The sequence below is a fragment of the Arachis duranensis genome, chromosome 4 (genome assembly GCF_000817695.3).
Source record: "Arachis duranensis cultivar V14167 chromosome 4, aradu.V14167.gnm2.J7QH, whole genome shotgun sequence".
In the NCBI taxonomy this organism is placed as follows: Eukaryota; Viridiplantae; Streptophyta; class Magnoliopsida; order Fabales; family Fabaceae; genus Arachis; species Arachis duranensis.
In genome coordinates, this window is record NC_029775.3 from 1244233 (window position 1) to 1267417 (window position 23185).

Consider the following 23185-nt stretch of genomic DNA (forward strand, 5'->3'; position numbering starts at 1 on the left):
AAAAGTGGTGGTATATCTTAATATTATAATTTTTTATATTTTTTAAAAGTGTAAAATATATACAAATTGAATTCAAATTTTTTTGTTTGATTTTTATATTTTTTATAAATTGAACGGTCTGATTTTTGTATCTGTCACAAATTGAACAGTCTAATTTCTATTTTACAAATTGAATGGTCTGATTTTTACTCTTCTAATTAAATAGTTTTACATTTGAGAATAATATTCTATCAGTCCACATTTTAAAAAAATAACATTACTATTCCAATATCAAAAACAAAATATATAAAATAATTTAAAATTTAAAATTTAAAATACATCTCTTCACTAATATTTAAAGGTTAATTTTTTTTATATGAAAAAAATTGTGTGTAATTCATCATCATGGATCATTGGTGTGCTTTTCTTGTATATAGATTTTTTTTTTTAATTTTGAGTAATAAATCGGACCCTCAAATTTGGAGAATAGAGAAATCTGAGGGTCAGATTCCACAGAGTTACAAATTTGAGGGTCAGATTTATTATTGAAAAAAATTTAAAATAAAAACTCAAATCTAACCATCAGATTTGTATTTTTTTAAAAAAAAAATTAAAATCACAAATATAACCCTCAAATTTGTGGTTATAAAAAAAAATTAAAACACCACAAATCTGACTTTCGAATTTATAGTATCCATATAAATCAAAAAGACACAAAATTTTCACCTTATTTAAAACCACCACCTTCTACCTCCAATCCCCCATATTAAAAATACAAAGCGATATTTAAAAGGTAAAAACAATATATCTTAACTTGCCCTATTTTCATCCTTACCATGAAGCATGGTTTTAGTAGCTATCCAGAATGTGGGAAAACTTCATGGCATTACTAAATCTATAGTGTCAGATAGGGATAGGGTATTTATTAATTATTAACAGCTTTTGGAAGCAGTTATTTAAGGCCCAAGGAACAAGTTTAGCTATGACAATCCACAGATTCGGTTGCTATGTTGCCATGGGCACAGTACTGGTACAACACTTCCACTCATAGCATCATAAGGATGGCTACCTACAAGGCTCTTACAAGTCTCAAGAATTCATGAAATGTAGTTAAAGAGGGTAATGTAATGGAGAATGCACTACCATCCCAGAATGAAGTGTAGTAAAAATTTTTAGAAAAATTAAAAGAAAAAACTCGTATTTATTATTATTTATTAAAATATAAAATACTAATTAAATACAATAAATATACATTAAAAAGAGTCATAATAATAATAATTATAAAAATTTAGTTACAATATTAAAATTCTACAACTTATACATGTTAATAGTATATCTATCTTATCTTACTCTTCCAACTTCCAAATAAGTTTAAATCTGATATTTTCTTACTAAATACATTTAAATATATATTGATTATAAAATTAATTCATAATTTTATATTATATTTTTTATATTTTTTATTCTTATTTATTTTTCTAAACAAAAATAAATTCAAATTTGACACATCTTCTTACTAAATATATTCAAATATATCATAATTATAAAATTAATATATTATATTTTTGGTATTTTTCATTCTTATTAAATTTTTTCAATTTTTTTATTACTTGCAAGGCAAATAACACCATATAAAAAGATAAAATAGGACAACTAAAACAAATAGAAGCAACAAATAAAGATGTAATTTTGTACAACTTTAATATATAAGACCTATATCTTTTTAAAAATAAATAAATTCAATTCTTTAAACTAATAAATTATATTTTAATTTATATTAAATTAAGTTCAATTTTTCAAACTTATGAGTCATACCATGAAGTTATGGAAAAGAGTGATAGAGCGGAGATTGAGAAAAGAGACACAAGTAACAGAGAACCAATTTAGATTTATGCCAGGCAGATCTACCACTGAAGCGATATACCTATTAAGAAGAATGATGGAGATGTATCGTAGTAATAAAAGGGATCTACATATGGTGTTTATTAATTTGGAAAAAGCGTTTGATAGGATACCAAGGGAGGTCTTATGGAAGGTTTTAGAAAAGAGGAGAGTAAGGATCGCATATATTCGTGTTATTAAAGACATGTACGATGGGGCCACAACTAGTGTGAAGACTCAAGGTGGTGTGACAGAGGAATTTTCTATTAGTATAGGATTACACCAGGGATCATCCTTAAGTTCATACCTTTTCACGTTAGTCTTGGAAGTACTCACAGAGCACATCCAAGAGCCTGTGCCATGGTGCCTGCTCTTTGCCGATGATATCGTCCTTATGGGAGAGTCAAGGAAAGACCTAAATAAGAAGGTGGAGTTATGGAGAGAAGCTCTAGAAGTGTATGGTCTGCGTATAAGTCGTAGCAAGACGGAATATATGGAATGTAAGTTCAGTCTGAGAAGGAAAAACCCTAATATAGAGGTGAAAAAGTTAAAAGTTTTAAGTATCTTGGGTGCATCATACAAGATAATAGAGAGATTGAACAGGATGTAAAACATAGGATCCAAGCAGGTTGGTCAAAATGGCGGAGTGCATTCTGATTTTATATACGATAAAAAAGTGCCTTTAAAACTTAAAGGTAAATTCTATCGCACCGCTATACGACCAACTATGCTTTATGGTACGGATTGTTGGGCGGCTAAAGGGGAGCACGAACATAAGTTGAGTGTGGCGGAGATGAAGATGTTGAGATAATGAGATGGATGAGTGGTCATACACGATTGAATAAAATAAGGAACGAAGATATAAGGAAGAGAGTTGGAGTAGCACCTATTGTGGAAAAGATGGTTGAATCACGTCTCAGGTGATTTGGACATGTGAGAAGAAGACCGATAGAACATCCAGTCAGGAGGGTGGATGAGATGGAAAATGGATAAGGGAAGAAAGACAGAGGAAGACCTAAGAAGACCATCCATGAGGTGGTCCAACGAGATATACATGTAAACGGTCTCTCTGTAGACATGACATATGACAGAGCACAATAACGTTGTTTGATTCATGTAGCTGACCCACTTAGTGGGACAAGGCTTTGTTGTTGATGTTGTTGTTTATATTAAATAGAAGTAATAAATAAAAATATAGTTTTATACAACTCTAATATAAAAAGCTTATGTCTTTTTAAAAAATAAATGAATTTAATTTTTTAAACTAATAAATTATATTTTAATTTATATTACTTTTAGTTGAATAATTATATGGAATTATATAGAAAATATTAAATAAATATTCTATAAAATAGTTTTAATATAAATAATTCAAATTTAATATTAGTTTATATATTATTTAATCAATCTCTAAATAATATAACACTTATTAAAATATATTATATAGTATAATTAATTTACCTTTCCATGCATCACGCAGATCTCACTCTAATTAGCAATAAATCTATATATTTCGCTCGTCGGTTATGTTATGAGTCTAGTGAAACTAATACCTAAAAAAGAGTCTCTTAACAAAATCCCAACACTTAAAATAGTGCCTTATAAAGAGCTAACTTTTGTGGTAACGGTTCTTCCAAGATCTTGTAGCACATTACATTGGTACCCTCATTGAGAGTCAACCATCTGGAAAGGATTACCCAGGAGTTTTGACCAGCAAAAGACCGAGTAAAATATCACTCAATGAAGTGTCACAAATGGGGCGATTAGAAAATGGATCCTCTCAAATTTTTTTTTAACAATTGAGGAGGTAAAGTGTGATTTCACACCATTAATTTTGTAAGTGTGACCAAAAATAAATATAAGAGAGCAATGAAAAATTAGAAATCACACTTTACATCCTTAATTTTTTTTAACAATTGAGAGAATCCATTCCCAACAAGTATGTCGTCTCTCGTTTGTTTTGAGGTACTGAGACAGAGACTGAAAGATTGAGACTCAGTATTGTGTTTGTTAGTTCAGAGACAGAAATAAATCTTAATATTTTGTTTGGTATAAAATAGGAGACAGAAATTGAAACAAAAAAAAGCTCTAATTTAATTTGCACAAAGAATAAAATTGAAATTAATTAATTGAAATGAAAATATTTTAAGTATAAAATATTATTAAAATTTCAGTCTCTGTCTCTAAAAATTTCAGTCTCTGTGTCCCTACTTTTTGGAGGTACTGAAATACTTAAATTTTAAAGACAGAGACAAAAATTTTAATACCAGTCTCTAAATCAACAAACAATCAAACATGATACTGAATCTCAGTCTTCCAATTTCTGTCACAATACCTCAAAACAAACACTACTACCGAGAGGATGCTACGTTATAAGTCTCGTGAGATCAATACCTAAAAAAATCCAATATCAAGGGACCAACACCTGCTAAAATAGATGCCTTATAAGACTTTCGACTCACCCGCCATGAACTAACTTTTTGTGGTGATGGTTAAAGTCACCATGACCATAGATAGATAGATAATAAAGAAATAGCCATGAATCCGTCTTCCTTAACTACTTTGCCATCTAAATGATTAGTGCACAAATACCTAAACAAAAAATCGACAATAGGTTGGATAAAAATACATTGTAGATCATTTTTTTGTTTTTTTGGTGTGTCAGTGTGTGTGTGTGTTGGGTTTGCAGAGAAGGGGATATATATAATATCTATAAGTAGATGTATTTTTCATGATGTAAAAATCATCAGCAAATGATCATATTATATACAATGATCTAGGGGATCCCTGAAACTAAATAATGTACGAGCATCATCATCTAACTTGATTGACATCCTTTGACCTCTCTCCATCATATGACGAGAAAATCTCTTCAGTGTTGCCCTTACGTGTTTAAGATAGAACTACTCAATAACTTCAATGCATTGCCAAATGCCATCTAGACTATGAATGTCATGATTCGGCAACTTTGTCAATGATCATGTTAGCATATTTGCCAATGTTTGGTTCCGGTGACTGTTTAAGACTTCGAATAGACTGCCCAGATTAAAAACCGTAAGAGACATTTTACACATAAAATTATGAATGATAAATGCATCAAGATGCTAATCATTTTAATGAAAATAGTAGACATAATAATAGCACTTGAATGCAGATCAATAAAGCTCATTTCTTAATACTTTTGTTTGAAAGAAATGGCGCATGGGATAGGAATTGAAATTCAGAATTCCATGCTCAATTCTAGATGCCAGAAATGGAGTTAAAAATTGGAATTTGCAAATGCATCTTTTTCGAGTTTTTTATACCATTTTTTACAAAAAATATACACATAGTTTATTTCTCAAGACCCAAAAAGAGAAAACTACTTTATTTTCTGTGGTGCATTTCCAGGTTTATGAATTAAGCCAAAGATGAATCGCTCCTTAATTCATATCACAAAAATTTAGAAACAGTAATAAACTGCAGCAAGCACTTCACCTGAATCGCTCCTTTGGACACTATTTCTTCACAAAGCTTGTCAGAGTGTCGAACCAAATTGCTGAGTGCACCTGCTGCATTTACCTTAGTCTTATCGTCCTCTGCCATCTGCAGTACATTAGCCAACTGAGGAATAGATCTTCTCAGCTCTTCATACAATGTATCATCGTGGTAAGCCGCATTTCCAATCTGTTTTCAGGTTGCAGAAAGCAAATCAAAAGGAATGTTAAAAAAGAAAAAAAAAGGGTGCACCAAATTTTGGTAAGAAACATGGAAAGATTTGAAATCTGCTCTAAAAACAAGTATAATTTTATGCCACGAACAACTGTTTCAAATTGATTTTATTGACAGGAACTATTAAATATCTGAAATGGAAATAGGTAAAGATAAATTCAAACAAAAAATATACTCTTTTATGGCAAAAAATCATTGATTTCTTAGGAGTATCAACCATTAACGCCTCGAATGGGAGGAAGATATAAAAGTATTATCTTTTATAAATGTTCAAACTCTTAGTTTAGAAAAGTATTATCTTTCATAAGTGATAATTATTAACAAATTCATATTGGCTATTGCTTGAAGTCATATTAGATTCCAAAGTTTTGATAAATTTGTGCAAATTTATTATATTCTTTAATTTTATTAACATAATATCTTAATTGTGTTTGTAATTTAACATATTTTGTTTTAAAATAATTAAATCTTAAATGTTTAAAATAGGTTTTAAGATATTATGTAACTTTAACAAAAATAATCATCTATTAACATTAACATAATCCACATTCTACAAATGGCTTAACTAAAATAGACTTTACATTATTACCACGATCTACAATCAGCTTAACACAATCTACGATTGGTTGGCACAAACCGCAGATCTACGTCTACTTATATTGTAAATTTAATTTATGTAGCACAAGATTATTGTAAAGTCAAAATACTTCACCTCAAATAAAATAAATGCGTAAAACATGAGCATTATAACTGCTGGAGATATTGATAAAAACTTACTGCAAAGCAAGCAAACTTTCGTGTCCTTTTGTCAGGATCAGAGCACCTATCGATCAGGAGGCCAACAATTTGGTGCCTTGCCTAGAAATTCCAATTCAATATATTATCTGGAAAAGTACTATTCTTATGATAACAAATTCAGAAATTTGTGTTGATCAAACAGAATAATATTACTTTCTCTGTTTGGATAGAAAACAAGTTTTTCTTTTGTGTCCATTATGACTACAGAAAAACCAATACTATATTACTTATTATTCATGATACTTACAAATGAACTGTAAAAATAGGCGCTATGACGACACATATTTCCAAGAGCACAACAAGCTTTGGCACGGAAATTGGGATCTTCATGTGAAAGAAAATCTTTTAAGAACTCCAAAATAGAAGCACCTTGGATACACTCATAGAATCTCTGGACACCACAAAGAGAAAGTAATAATAAATTTGTGAAGTATCAACAAGGGACATCCTAAAGCAATTAAGCAAAGAGAGATGAATAGACTATACACATAAAAAACAAAAAGCATAACCTGAGACATTGAATAGGGAGAACAAAAAGTCTTTCTTCAAAAGGATAACGAAACCCAAGTAAGTAGGCTCTGACACTAAACCAAATTTTCGATAACAAAAAAATACTTAAGAAATATATCCTTTGAGATTACAATTGAGAACGACAAATTAGAGGCAACAAAAATAAAACTTCTCATAGTTTACTTACAAATTCAACAGCATGCAATCATATATCTATATCTTTCACTTTTTCTGTACTTAACTACATTTACTTTGCCATACAATAAACCAAATAAAAACAAGGCAACAAGGGACCAGCATTTTGTAGTTGATAAAAGAACTTATGAGGAACAAAAACTAACCTTGTCCATGCGAGCAAGATCAGAAACTATCATTAGTGTGTCCAGTGTAACTTCTTTTGGGCCGGAACAATCAAATAACCTTCTCATCCTGTTTGGTTCCAAAAGTCCTTTACTCACAAGTTGAATTGCTAAAGGCCGGTGGAATACCATTTTGGCAAGGAAGGCAACAGGTCTGCCCAAGTCAGCCAACTCCATATGATCTAGGCATCGAAGGATAATAACAGGCACACCCACCTGAAAATTTAAAAGCAGTTAATATTTTCCAAGCATTTGACTAGAAATGAATATCTATTACTTCAAACAGTCACTAAAAGAAATTCAGCTTATGAGTTAAAGTATTAAGATAAATTTACCTCCACAAGGATCTTAATGTATTTGTTCATGTCTTCTTGTATGGCCTTAACCATATCCTTGTCCTCCAAGCAGACTCTCTGACCAGGTGAACCAATGTTGAGTAGAAACCCACTGTTCACAGAAGCAGTGGCTGATGATGGCAGGCCAGGGGCATTTTGCAGCACAACAAAAGGAAATGCTAAGAGATCTACTACTGCATTTATTAGTTCTCTTACTCCTGCTCGTCCTCCACCAGGTCCAATCCAACCTTTTACTAACTTAATATGAACATCACATATCAAGCTGGTGATGAGCTTAATGTGTTCAATTCTAATTAAAATATGGCGAAAAGTCAAAGCACTGCCTGAAAGACAGTGAGAGATCGAAGAAATAGTCCATACAACCCCAACTGGAGATAATCCAACTCTATCATTCAGGCACTCATTTCCATGTGCCTCGTTTAAAACATCAATGCCTAATAAGCCAATAAGAAGAAGAGGGATACCACTTGCACAAAACTGCTGAACAGCTAATGGTCCTCCCCATTTCAGTCTGGAATCTAATAGACCAACAAATCCATCTCTTACCCCTTGCCAATATGAAAGCTTCCCACTTAGGTAGTCAGGATCCAATTCATTGTCATTCTTTTTGCAAGATGAAATTTTAAGATGGTCACACAGAGCAAAAGTTCGAGGGATTAAAGGCATAGCAATGTCAGCTATTTGAGACTCAACTGAAGCCCCAGATTCAAGAAATAAAATGGACGCCAGAGCCAAAAATGCTGATGCAGTTTGAGAAGCTTTTGTCTTGTCGTCTGAAGACATATGATGGGCTAGACATGATAGTCTAGCAAACTGCTTCTTATGTGAGGTAGTCAGCATAAAAATTGCTGAATTTCGTCCAGTTGACTTCAAGCATTGTGCAATTATTGCAAGAGTGAGACATGAATGACGAACCAAAGCAGAGGGATATGATAATTTACACTGAACATTATTCGGTTCCCCACTCTGTGCATCTTTGTTAGCAGAGTTAATACATAACGACAAAACAGAAAATATCTCTGAAATAATAGTACCATCACCACCACCACTAACAAGAGTAGTCACCGGAAGGGTAGTAGGTAGACCACAAAGGAGAGCTGCAACAGTGCCGCTGTGTATGCAGCACCTTGACAAAAGCTGAGAAAAAAAGCAATACAAAAATCAATTACTGTTGACCTATTATCTACAATTGCCATTTGCAAATAAGTTCTATTAGAACATGAACAAAGTACCTGGAGACTACAATTCATGGCAGACTCAATACGCTGGTGAAAACAATAGTAAACAGCAACTTGTACAGCTTTAGATCTCAAGTATGCTCTCGTTACTGCATCAACAATTTGGGCTGTATCTGTAACAGCCAAGGGACTTTGCCCATGATCCATAATTTGCTTCCTATTCAACGAATGATTCCACAAAGCGTTTATGGGAAACAAAGGGGAACTCTTTTTCATAAAGTATATATCCAGTGCATTAATAAAAGACCAGACAGCCCTGCATGCTTCAGTAGCAGCCCGTAGCATATTCGAAGAGCCTGAGATGAGACTCGAACCTGAAGTGGCTAAGCACAGACACAAATTGTCTACTAGACCAGATGTTTTAGCATGTTCTAAAACTCTACCAACAGTTTCATTATGTGTATCTGGATCCAAAATTTGAGATGATCTAAGCACCTTAACAACTCTAGATAGCATGACTGTAATGCAGGCACTAGACTCAGACAGTACCCTTCCAGATGCTTCACTGCTTGAAGTTACAATCTGCAAAATATATTAATCACTGAGATTATAGTAAGAAGAGAAAGAACAGACCATTACAGGATATTTCCATCTATCTTAATTCCATTTTTCTTCTTTTATTCCAATTTAGGTCATTAGCATTGAATGAGGAAACGTACATAAAATACTCCAGTTAGGTGAGGTTAAGTGGTTAGCTGTGTATTAGAATACCATATAAATATCCCACAGTATCCTACTGCACTGTATAAGTTTCCATATATCTAATTCTATTTGTTGCCTTCTTTAATTTTACGAATTGTTTAGGTACATAAAATTACAGGTGGCAAATACAAGGAATCCTTCTAATCCAAAACTGATCAAAAAATGAGAGAAAATAAAGGAAAAAGCAAATGATGCAAAGTAATACACACTCCTCAGCATCCCATATAGTGATTTAAAAGAAAACCAGAAACATTGATCATAAAACAAAATGAATTGAGAGTGTCACTCAAGGCAAAGATATTATATTATAGCATAGATTGCAAATTGCCATTAAAGTGTTTACCCTTTTTTCTTCTTTTGGATTGAATCATGTAATGAGGATTAGGAGTTTCAAATCAACATAAAATGAGGGCTAATATTTTTGTCTATTCAGTCACGGAACAGTACATCAAATCAATATCAGCTTCACGTTATTCATTAATTAAGGATATCTTAGTTCTCCCTGACCTGAAGCCCACAATTTAAACTTCGGAAAGAAGATTAAAATCTAATGTGAATTTACTACATAGAACTGGTACAACCAGACTACCTGAGAATAAATTTCAACAATTGCAACCCAGTGCCTGAAGTAAGAACTTGAAGTGCAAGCCCCATAGTTTTCTAGCAAAACTTTTGTGATGGAGAAACCCTGCAAAATGTAAGACATTTGTAGTTTAACTAGCAACTCCTAAGTGAAGAAAACAGATTAACATCAAACCATGCACCAAAAACGGTGAATTAATAATAAAGGAACTTCATGTTTAATGTACTTACAAAGCTTCAAACATGTAACAAACAAAAATTCTAACACCAAATAAATGGGAACATTGTGGACGGCAACTAATATTCTTGGTAAGTGCCCATGATACTTCTGTACTAAATAGAGTAGGAAACAGATATTCCCTTACTTTAACTAGAATACAAATATATATATACATATAGCTACATGAACAAACCTTTTTGTAACTAAGTCCAACTAAGTTGGCCCAATAAGTAATAACTAATTGTTCCAAATGAAAATCACTCACATATAGGGCTAGAAGTGAGTCGATCCTACTCGTGAACTTGCTCGAGCTCGACTCATTAACAGCTCAATAAGCTGAACTCATGAGCTTGTGAGCCAATCTTGAGTCTGGATTTGAGCTTATATATTAAATGAGCCGAGCCTGACCTTGAGTAAGCTCATTTTGTTGGCTCATGAGTTGACTCGAACAACCATGTCAAACAACCATTTGTGGTGATCCAAGGAGTTTTTTAAATAGTTTGTAAGATATAAAGGAAACAGTCATAATTGTGAAAGAAATGGATAGATAAAGTGCTTCAATGCATACCTTTGCTATCAAGTCTATGAGTTCAGAGGATTTCACGCTTAGAACAGACCCAATGAATAGAAGAATTTCAGTTATAAGTTCATCCATTTTCCCATTAAGACTTAGCACACCAGCCGCAACAAGATTTGAAACAATCCTTAGTGATTGGTTTGCCTCAATGAGTACTTGATCACTATAATTCAAAACAATAAGTTAGATTTCAAGATGAATATGTATGCAAAAGTTGAAAACCAAGAGATAGGACGAGAGTATATCCATCACATTTCTATATACCATGACATTTCATAGATATGGATCCACATTTCAGTTTAACAAATTATTCCAGACATTAAAGCCAAATCAGTATTTAATAAGACTCATGATGATTCATGAAATGCATAGTAGCTGTAAACATGCAATGTGTATTTACCTGCAAATATTTTGAGATCCATTTGACCACTTTTTAAGTGGTAGAAGAATATGCCCCAAAGCTTCACTATCTTGACCAATTATTTTTGCACCTTTGACTGTTCGAGAGTTATTTTCAAGTTGATCCAATCTTTGGCAACCTACAAAAGTACATATTCTCAATCACAGATTAGAGGTGTCAACACAAAATCAAAAATATCAATTTCTACATTCATAGTGGACAATCCATTTCCCCAAAAAAAAGAACAAACTGTAATTTGAATTCATTGTCTAAAGATGTCCGCATAAAGAGTAAGAAAATTCTTAAAAGCATAAAGCGGGTATATGGTTGCCTAGAGTCGGAAAAAAGATGCAACAAGGATGATCTACCACTAGGGCAGCTGACTGGTATTTATTCACAAGTTATTCTCTCATTAATGAGTCATCTATATTTGCAATAAGTTGCACATGATCACAGTCAAGAACTTGTAGAAAGAAGGCTTTTCCAATCAGGATAGAATCAGTAATGGCAACAGATATATGTATCTATAAGTTCTCAGTCTAATTAACCACCTAGGCCTTAAGGTAATATGCCAGGATGATCTCCTCTCAAAGTCTGGCAAAGTCCATTTCACATTCCAGCATATGTGGCATTCAACCAGCTCCATTACAATAATGCATACATGTTACCCCTCCTGACATGATATGGGGGCATACGAAACCACCATTATATGAACAAAATGCATAATAGATGGAGAAAAGCTGTATGCCTCAAATTTTTAAAAAGAATAAAAATAAAAATAAAAGGATGTAATAAAAATAAATTCCTGTTAGGGTACTCTTGTACGCTGAAGCTGTGTTTTATCAAAAAGGTAGAAGCTTATACTTAAGTTTTTTTATCTGAAAAGCTGTTATCTGTAGTGGTTGTGCTATTTGTTATTTCCAAATAGGCCTCGAGTATCAAATATTAAAATTTTAAGTTACTCATACTGGATAAATTCAAAAGAACGTGAATAATAAATGTATTGAAAGCTTAACTGTTTTGGTTTTCTAATAATAACTTTCTACTAGAATTTATCTACTCTCTCTTCTATTCTTCCTTCTACTCTCTCTCTTCCATAATTCTATATTTCCTTTCTTATACTCTTATTATTCTGCTGTTATTGCCTAAACATAATATTTGTGGTACCAAACTCTTACACTATAGCAATAGATCAAGTGCATTCAAAATATTCAATATATATTGCGATGTTTTTGTTATAGTGTATAGAAGTAGAACTTTAACACATTTTTTGGTGTTGAAGAGTAATTAAACCTTTTTATTTGTGTTCACAAACAAATGATCTGATTATATCTTTAGAGTTCCTACATCTTCCTAAACTTTAACTTTTAGGCTACTCTCCCATTAATTTATCTTCTTTGCCCAGGTCTTTTCCACATATGATCATAAGTTATCATCTGATCGTCCGTTAACAATGAGCGAATCTCAACCAAAAGGAATTTCAAAGTAAAATTAAACCTGAGTTTGTGAAAGATTACAAAATAATGGTAGTCACAAGAGGCAAAGAAATAGTTTCATAGAATAAACAGTGTATGAAATCAAAAAATTACCTGACTCTGTTATAGCAGATTGATTTGAGATTCCAGGGGACTCATCAGGAACTAATGAATTCTCCTTCTCTGGTTTAGGGCTCTTTAACAGAGCTTTATTCTCATGTGGAGAAGAATTATGCTCCAACAAACCAGACTTGGGATAGTTACAACCTGTGACAAATTAAGCTAATAAGGAAGCAAAATAAATAGATAATTAAATAAAGGGAAAAATAAGTGAAGGCTAATGTAGTAGATACTTTGGTAATACACACTACCAGTTTATATTACATTATTTTAACATATAATTTTGACTCGAAAAAATATGTGATTTCTTATGTAAATTGTAATTAAGTGTGGATTTCAGTTTTAGCAAGTGAAATATTGATGTATGACATTTAAATTAAAACATCCAACACCTATATACCAAAATCTAATTTATTTGTGAACTCAGTTGAAAAACCATTTCTTGTGCACTAATTAGTAAAGTGTCCACAATAAACTAACAGTTTAATTAGAAGCTTGACCTGTTGAATTTTGAATGGTCCTCCTTGCAGCATCACAGTCCCCAGGTGAGCCGGTAATCTCACACAATGCCTAAGACAAGTTCAGTGAATATTTTACTAAATTAACAAGGAACAACTTGCCCACTATGGAAATACCACTGAAATAAAGATGAATTAGGTACCCTGTCTTCAAGTTCATCAGAAGTCTCTTTAACAAATGGGTGTTCAAGAAGTGCAGGCCAAGTTAAACGACTTTCAGGTGCCTGCTCGGAATAATATTAGAAATCAAAGCATTTGTATGTTATTTTATGTACGTATATATATATAGTGGATGAGGAATATTCACAAGTTAGCTACCTTGTTTAGCAGGCCCTTCAAAAAGCTTTTGAAACTGGGACTCATGCTCTCTGGATATTTAACTGGATCCTGGATTATTGAATGAGCAATTAATCCACATTTAATACAGCATACCAGAAATTGCATAACAAATTTAAAGTATTAGAGAAATGTACCTTGACAATGTGTCTGATGAGAGCATACACAGAATTTGTGTAAAAAGGAGGTTGGCCAACATACAACTCATATCTGTTAGACACACAAAATACTGGCTTCAGCTTAAGGTGAATAGAACGATAAGGATTGGAAATTGCTGCTCAACAATACAGGTTATCATAACCCACCTTTTTACATGCTGAAAAGAGACTTAAAGCTCAAAGAGAAATGTCACACTTTGAAAAAGGGAAAGTAAAACTGAACAAGAATTGCTAGATTGAAGCTAGAAATTTCGTCAAAATTAGAAATTAGAAATATAGAAACATATGACAACTAGAAAGGACAAAAGAGATAATACAAAAGATCCCTCTTGCTCAAACGAACAAGAAGAGAACTGACTACTTAGAATGAGAAATTTTGGTGAATCCATTGGCTATTTTGATGAGTATTTTCTAACAAATAGGTAATCAACTGGGCTAGCAAAAGAATGGCAAAAGATAAAAGAATAACATGGACAAATGCATGGCAACCTTTTTCTGTGTTTTAACTTTTAAGGATTGTGGATTTAATTTCCCGTGATTATATCTTACAAAATAAAAATGACCAACTTAAATCATGCAGAGACATCTAACCTAATATCAAATATTATGTCAGATACTCAGATTCAAATGTAGCAAAAAATCTACACAAAGTAAAGAATAATTAAATATGAAGTCTATTGTTTGCACCAGATCTTTAACTTACAATATAACACCGAGAGACCATAAATCAACAGTGTGGGTGTAAGGTTGTTCCCGTACAAGCTCTGGAGCCATGTATAGAGGAGTTCCTGTAACACTAAAAATGTTAAAAAAAGCATGTAGCTACTGCAATCACTTTCTAGAACAAACAACTATTTAACAACATAATCAGCTCTCATAAACCAAACCTTTTATGGATCGCAAGACAACTGTATTTGTGGACATTGCTCGTGCAAAACCAAAATCGCATAGCTATCACAGATTCATGAGAAAAAGACAAATTAGGTTTGAGCCAACTGTACTTAATTGTAGAAAATGAAGCCATAACATCAGAAGGTCAGAATAACAAATAGGTTAAATTCTAAGCAACTCCCTCTGTTTCAACCATTATCAATTTTCATATATAAGTTCATTTTAGATCACATCAACCGACCCACCCCCACCCCAGCTGCCTTAAGAGAGAGAACTTCTAAGACTAAAATTAGACCACTTACAGGATTATGAGACATTAAATAAAACAGAATCTAACATGTTTTCAATAACCTGAACTTCGGGGTGTTTTAAGTTTTACATGTTAAACTTCATGTAAAAGTTGAAAATGGCTAAAACAAGAAGGTAGCTACTTGAAGGTTACCAAATATATGCAGTCTATAAACAGTGTATGTTGCAGTTTTGTACTTATCAGAAAGATTAAAAATTCCAATTAATACGGCACAAATTCTGCTGTAACAGGCAAGATGAAGATCGTGATTAAATTCTGACTTGTGTTTCATCACAGGAACAAACATACAATCAGTCAAACCAACCTTGACAACAGATCCAGCACCAATAAGAATATTCTGCGGCTTCATATCACGATGGATGATTCGGTTGGAATGCAAATAATGTAACGCTTTTACCTGCATAATCCAACCAAAAAAACGTAATGCGGTTATTGGTCTTGTGAACCAAAACTCCTCATCCGGAAATCAATAAAAATAAGGAAAGCATGCAAGAAAGAAAGAAATCAAGAAAATAAATATACAGAAAATACCAGTTGTTTTGCAATTGCTTGAACTTGTTCTTCAGGAAGGCACTTATCATCCTCGAGAATCTCAAATAGCTCCCCCTGTAGTATAAAAAAACATCATCAGAATGACAATTTTCTAATCAATCATATTGGCTGGTTCCATTATTCAAGCTTCATCATTTTTGAAAGGATAACATTCAAAGATATAATACTTCAGGTCCAGCGCTAGTTAAACATTGAACTGCAAACATGAGAGAAAATACAGATGATTACTTGAGCAAATTCTGTGACAACACAAAACTCTTGTGGACTTTCAAATGAATCAAGCATCTGGATAATGTTTTCATGCTTCAACTTTCTTAAGATCTGCAATCTCAAAATTCAGCAAACATATGTCTATAAGTAATTAGTAACAGCAGTAATTATGCCAAGGAAACAAACAATAACAAAATCTGTTCATGGATTTTTGTAATAGTTTCTCCATATGTATCCCCAATGCCTTAAGCTAGACCTCAGATATGCAGAACAGCGGTTTGAAATGGATGCACAGTATATACATTACTCAACTGAGTCTACATAATCATTGAGCAGAAACTGATATTGGGTTTGTTTGGGTGAGCTTTTAAGAAAAGATCTTTTTTCGAGTTATCTTTTTTTAAAAGATCTTATAGAAAAGTAAAAGTAATTTTATGTTTAGATATCTCATGTAAAAATGTCTTTTTATCTATCAATTATGTTTGGGTATAACAATATAAAAGTACTTTTTTCTTTATTTATTACATGAAAAACATTTTTTTTTAAAGAAAAAAGATCTTTTAAAAAAAGATGTAAATTACAGCTTCTCAAAAAAGATCTTTTTTTATTTTACTAGTATTTTTACTTTTACTACTAGAAATTTGCCAAACACGTTAAAAAATAAAAAAAGATATTTTTTCATTGAAAAAAGATCTTTTTTTTAACAAAATAATGGCGCCCAAACATACACATTAACTGCTATCAGATTCATGCATTCAACACATGCATCACATTTTACATTTATGGCTTGTTTGGATAATGCCACCAGGACTTCTTTTTAACTTTGAGGAAATCTGAGTTTTGCTCTAGTTGGTTTTGCTCTAGTTGGCCTTTTAGCTTTTAAAGAGTGCCGTTATACCGAATTGCAAAATAAACAAAACTGGCAGTAGACAAAACAGGAACAAGAGCTTATGAGGATGCTTGCCAGTCTTTGGATACCAAAAAAGAGGAAAGAGACATTGACATGATAACATCTTTGGAATATTTAAATGAGAAATTAGATTTAAACATTTTATACTTTCTCTCATGGAAAAACACATAACATTTACATGATTAATGCCATCCCAATATGTGAAATTATTTTATCTTTTATTTATCAGAGTGGATGAAACAACAATAATGAATAGCTACTCTACTCTCATTCAACATGCTTGCTCCATAAGTTCACTCTTTCTGGCATTATATATAAGTAAATAGTAAATTAGCATATTAATAGGCACTATATTTTTAACAATTAAATATATATAATAGTAAAGTAATAAGAATATATGTGAAGTTAGTTAAAATAATAAATGTTTTATTCTTAAGAATTCTTACATTCAAACAATAGCAAAATTTGTTTTTACGAATATAATATTAGAAGGGTATATTTTAAGGTGAAAAATCAGGTATAGTTAATTTAATGTGAAGCTGATAGCTGGAACCGTTAGATGATAATTTAGTCAAATCTGTCAACTCATTTAACAATTTAACTTCACATGAAGTTAACTGCGCGTCTGCGCCTAAGTTTTTACCTTCTTTTAAAGGGGATAAAAGAAAAAAAAAAGTTGTTCACGCAATCACTCCAAGTTCTCTTTGATCCAATTACTTTCGATATTCATCGTACTATACAGTGAATCAAAAAAATTTTAAATAACGAAGAACCATAAAGCCTAGTTGCATCCAACCTCAAATTACTGCCGAAACTTGAATACCTTCAACATGAGTAGAAATTAGGGTACAAATTACCTCGATTTCTTGCCTGAGGTTGTGAATATCATTTTCGGTTTTACCGTGCTTCATTATGAACTTCATCGCAACAGTCTATTCACCAAGAAACCAACCGGAGAATTAGAGATGAAAAGAAGAGGGAAACCTTCTTTTTCTGTGAGATGAAGAAGAGAAATGGGAAGAGAGAATACCTGACCGGAATGTTTGCGCCTCCCTTTATAGACTTTCCCGAAGGAACCCTCGCCGACGAGCTCGATGACGTGGTAGTTCTCGACGGTCATTGTTGAATTTGAATTTCGCCGAACCGAGTTTCAGCAGAGCGTGGATGAACAGAAAGGAAGAAATTTGAAAAAGTTGCTGACCGTTGAGGGAAGAGTTAGGGAAGAGAGCAGAGCTAGTGGAGCAGAAGCAGAGGAGGCGACGGCGGAGCAGAAGCACAAGCACCAGAGAGGTGGCGGAGGCGTTAAGCACCAGATCGCAGTTTCTACTTCCTTTTAATTTCCCGTTTGGTTGTGGCTATTTTTTAATGAATTCTCTTTTAAATAAAATTTGTACGAAAGATATGAAAACGTTGATAATAGCTGAGCGGGAAAAGTCGATTTGAAATTTGAAAAAAATAAATAAATACACATTTCACCCCAATAGATTTTTTCTTAATTTTAGAGTTAACTAATAATTTAATATCTAAAAAAATTTATGTGACAAAAAAACTTTTAAAAGTAATTATCTTGAATGATTTAAAAATGCTATAAAAATAATTATAAATATTATATTTTTTATAAATGATCAAAAAATTTTGTATTTAGCAAACAGTTTATCTACTTGCTTTGAACAAAACGAATACTAAATATTTAGTTAGATATTTATGCATATTCTAAGCAAAATAAATTAGACACTCTTTGTCAAAGAGACATTATTAAAATAAAGAGCTTTTGATTTGTTGAAATTAACTTTTATACTGGAAGTTTTAAAATCATCTCACCTTAACTTTTGTCTGCTTTACAAAATAATAGTAAATCATATGCAAATATTAGATGAGACATTAAAAGTCCATTTTCGCCGAATTTTACAGTGAACTGAATTTTTACCTAGTGTTATACTAAACTAATTTTTCGAGCTTTATACGCTGAAAACTTAAAAAAATCGAGTAACACGGTTAGATTCTATTTAATGAGTCAGTTCTGAATTACGAGAGAAAAAAATATAATAATAATAATTTTTATTATTTGGCCAAACCAAGTACCTCAAAAATTAAATGAGGTCAGTTTAATAATATAATAATCAAGTCTAAATTCAACTGGTAAAATTAATACTGACACTTTTTAATTAACTCAATTGTATTAGAATATTTTAGAAGATACTCTATAATAGAGATAATCATGTTACCTCTTTGATTAACTCAATTGTATTAGAATACATTAAAAGATACTTTATGATAGAAATAACCATATTACGTATGTCATATATAATGGTAACTTAAATATGTGCTCTGAAAAAGTAAAAATATATAATCAAAAATATCTAACGTTGGTAATTATTGTCAAATCATATATTAATCTTAAGTACCTCCGATCCCTTATCTCTCCTCATTTTAAACAACAACCCTTCTTTGATCTCCACCTCTTACTTAACTTTTTATTTCTCATTTCCAACGTTGCATTAAGAAACCAAGAGAGAAATGGAAGCAAGCACCACATCTCCATGAAAGAAAACTTTTAAGTTTGGCTAGTAAATGAAGAAGAACTCTTATCAAAATTCTAAATAGATTAAAGAATTTCTCTTGTCTTTCTCTTCATTCTCATATAATTTTTTTAAAGTAAATTAAAATATAACTCTTCTTTTTGCTCTTTAAAATTTCAGCCACTTAGTAGTCTCTCAGATTTAGGTTCGGCCACCAATTTGATCTCTTAACTTGAGTTTAACAAATAAAATGTTTAAATGATAAAATATTGCCACGCTCTCAAACAACTAGGTAACATGACAACATTTGATTTTGGACCCTCTTTGGTCTCTAAACCCTAACTTCTTCTTATTACTCTGTGTTTGTGAATTTTAAAAGCCTTAGTTCACTAATTTTTATGACTTCAAGGGCTATATTCTCGTCGCTGCAGTAGAGAAGGTCATCGTCGTTGGAAGCATTTTTGGCCCCCGTTGACTTGACAGACGTTGCACTCGTCCAAACACTCGCTCACGTGGCCACCGAACTCGTCATGTGCTTCTCCAATCAACCGTTTTTCTTCCAGCGCAATAATTCCAGGTCCCTGATTCAAAAAGTCAAATTCTTTCAGCTACTCCTGGAGTATCTTAACACTAGTGTTAGGAAGAGAATTTCTATAAAAAGCATTTGCTAAGTTTCTTAAAATTTATTGAAAATTTATTTCTTTATCAATCTATGTTTTGTAATTCTTCAATCAAACCTGCTATAAAAATTGTTCCAAATAATACATATTTGACAAAATTTATCATTCAACAACCTTCATCAGCTGCACAGTAACCAATACCACTTACACTCTCTCATAATCAAAATCACAAGGTCCCTCACTATTCTTGATCAACAAACACAAGAACAATTTGATCAACAAACTTCATCAAATCAAATTCCATCACAACTTTCCTCAACCACTCCTATCACTGGCCTAGAAATAGGTTTACCTCCCACTGCACTTCTAAATACTCATTCTATGATTACACGATCAAATTTAGGAATAAATAAGCCAAAATAATCTATAATCACACAAAACATTGACTTGATAAATCACATTCCAACATCTGTAAAATAAGCTCTCAATTGTCCACACTAAAGAAAGACAATAAATGCTGATCTACATCTGGGCACTGATGCAGCGGCTTTTATTCATTTGACACCGTACTCGAGTCATACAGCGCGTTGTTTCCGGGCAACGACCTAGTTTTAGCGCAATAATATCTTTGATTCATGTCGTGGGAGTTCGATTATATTTTTATATTGGTTGTCGAAGACCTAACACAACCCTTCTCTTTTATCCGAACTTGGAATCGACTATGTACCGCAAATGTAACATAAGCGGAATTGTATCTCAAGAGTTGATATGAGATGCAAGCTTTACAAAGATGTCAAACTTAGACCTTCACTGAACCACCACCAAATTCAACAATTATAGGAAGCAAATGGGTCTTTAATATAAAAAAATAAATCAAAATGGTGAGATAATTCGACTTATAAAGCCAACAACAGTAAGAATAATTTGAACTATTATTGTCTCGTTAGGTTGGCTATTAAGATAATTCAACTTCGACATGCCTCTTGAATTGCAAGTTAGAAGAGAATGTCTTTAATCATGCTTATTCGGACTTCAGTCAACATAATTACGATATCCTTATAAATAGGCTCATGTTTTGTAAAAATGAAAAAGATGCACATCTTTATAACAGTTAAAAATATTATGTTAAGATTAAAGGTTATATAGACAAATGTCATTTTGAATTATGTATTTTCTCATATTTTATTATGTAAGTTTTTCTATTATAAATAGATTATTTATATTTGATCATAAATAAATAAAAATTTATTGATAAGAGAAATGATTATATATAATTTTCAAAAATTATACATGTCTTTCCATAGAAATATAGATTAACTTTATTTATAGAAGAATCTTATGCAACTATTTCATATAGTATTTTGTTCTTACAACTTCAACACAAAAACATAGGAGGAGTGCTAGGAGTCAGCAGAAATTGTGATATATAACTATCAATTAGCCATTATAAGTGTGTTTAACGATGGGAGATTACATCCAGTGGTCAAGGATTACTCATTTTACTTTTGATGGTTAAGTGCTGGCTAAATTTTAACAAAATTGCTGGCCCTTAGACTTTCTCAAAACACACTCGTGTAAAATTACATATCAGTTATCACTTTTGTTTATAAAAATATTCAACAACTTAAAAATCATACAAATATCCACTCATATACTTTGAAAAATAAACACATAATATACAACTCTATTCATGAAAAATATTTATGTCACCTGAAAGTTATTCACAGGGCTTCCTATAAGAAAATATGAAACTTATTCATCATCACAAGACACTAATAAAAAAAAATACTCTTTTCTTTCTAAACATTTGATGCCATGATATGATCCACTTGTCCTCTTGCTTCATTTTGAATTCCATGGAACCTTGTAAACAAATTTTTATGAACTATTATGTTAGTCATTTGCTGAAAGTTAAAATAGCTTTAAAGTTGAAATATATTGCTTGTACTCATTTTTATTTGATATCCTTTATTATTGTATAAGATAGGTGATTTACATGCATGATAAGTCTTACACCCAATCTAACTATAAGAAAATATATGAGAACTAACATTAAGATAGCTCGTCATGCAATACTTATAAAAAAATGTTATTTGATACTTTAATTTAGTAATTATGTTAATTCAAGTTTATTTGGTAGAGTCATTATCATTTTTTTTTCACCTTCTTTTTAGTAAGTACAATCACATAATCACTTAGTACATATATTTAACAAAAGTAGAGAATAAAAAAGAGAAAGAGATATGAGATTATATGAGAGGAGATAAAGAAAATGTGTAATGTGAATGTTAATTTATACTATAAATATAAGAAAGAGTAAATATAAAAGATGAGAATAAATTAGAATTTAACTCAATTTATATCTATTAAAAAAATTAATATTAACATTGAAAACATTGAGTAATAGATCTTTTTACTACGTAATAAATATAAGAATAGTAATGAATTTTTTATTTTATAAAAGGATTAAAAAGTATTTTAAATAAGAGTAAAAGAATTAAAAGGTAATTTGCTTAAAAAAATATATCAATTAGCCACTTAAGCTGACATAATATTATAATAAAAAACTAGAAGACTAACAATGTATTTACTCTTAAGAAACTATATTGGGATCTGTTTTAATATACAACTAATAGATGTATACTCACTATTTTTTCTTTCAACATATAGCCTCCACAAATTTAAATAATCATAAAAATAATTCTCCAATAAAAATACATATATTAAGAATTCGTTTGGACGTCACTTTTTGAAAAAAAAATAATAATATTTTTTAAAAGAACTTTTACAAAAGTAGAAGTGATTTTATGTTTCAATATCTCATGTAAAAAAAAAATTTATCTATCAATTATGTTTGAATAAAATAAAATGAAAGTATTTTTATTCATTTATTATGTAAAAAATATTTAAAAAAAAATACTTTTTAAAAAAATAAAAATTCTAACTTCTCACAAAAANTATTTTTATTATTAAAAATTTACTAATCACACTAAAAAATACAAAAAAAATCATTGAAAAAGATATTCTTTTATCGATTTAACAATGTCCAAACAAACACTAAGTACCAACCAAACTATATTTCCTATATAATTTTCCTTTATCATGCTTAGTAAATAAAAGGCTAAATTAAGCATCCTAGCTCATTATAGATGTTATAAAATGTTATTTAAATTATTTTTTTATTAGCGATAATATAAATTAAATTTTGTAGTATGAGTACATAAAAAATATATAAAATATAACAAATATTTTT

At 31.3% G+C, this 23185-nt stretch overlaps 1 protein-coding gene across 1 annotated transcript; it reads right to left on the reverse strand.

The window, feature by feature from the left end:
• Positions 1–5240: 5240 nt before the first annotated feature.
• On the reverse strand, positions 5241–18149 carry LOC107482340 (serine/threonine-protein kinase TIO). The gene is made up of 21 exons (XM_016102789.3): positions 17824–18149; positions 17651–17725; positions 15902–15994; positions 15653–15727; positions 15426–15518; positions 14808–14871; positions 14624–14708; positions 13900–13972; positions 13745–13813; positions 13570–13650; positions 13409–13478; positions 12903–13055; positions 11314–11452; positions 10905–11076; positions 10124–10222; positions 8827–9354; positions 7574–8731; positions 7221–7454; positions 6617–6760; positions 6349–6429; positions 5241–5526 (listed from the first exon to the last, which is right to left on the reverse strand). Exons 1-21 carry the CDS (start codon positions 17911–17913, stop codon positions 5293–5295), a joined length of 3810 nt encoding a protein of 1269 aa, XP_015958275.1. The 5' UTR covers positions 17914–18149; the 3' UTR covers positions 5241–5292.
• Positions 18150–23185: the final 5036 nt, after the last annotated feature.

What these genes read in the sequence shown, in the direction of transcription:
- LOC107482340 (XM_016102789.3), bottom strand. Translation starts at nt 17,913, where the DNA reads ATGACCGTCGAGAACTACCACGTCATCGAGCTCGTCGGCGAGGGTTCC. An exon ending in TCATCAGACACATTGTCAAG is followed by an intron (nt 13,814 to 13,899) that starts GTACATTTCTCT and finishes TCAATAATCCAG; the next exon opens with GATCCAGTTAAATATCCAGA. An exon ending in CCTATTTTTACAGTTCATTT is followed by an intron (nt 6,430 to 6,616) that starts GTAAGTATCATG and finishes TGGAATTTCTAG; the next exon opens with GCAAGGCACCAAATTGTTGG.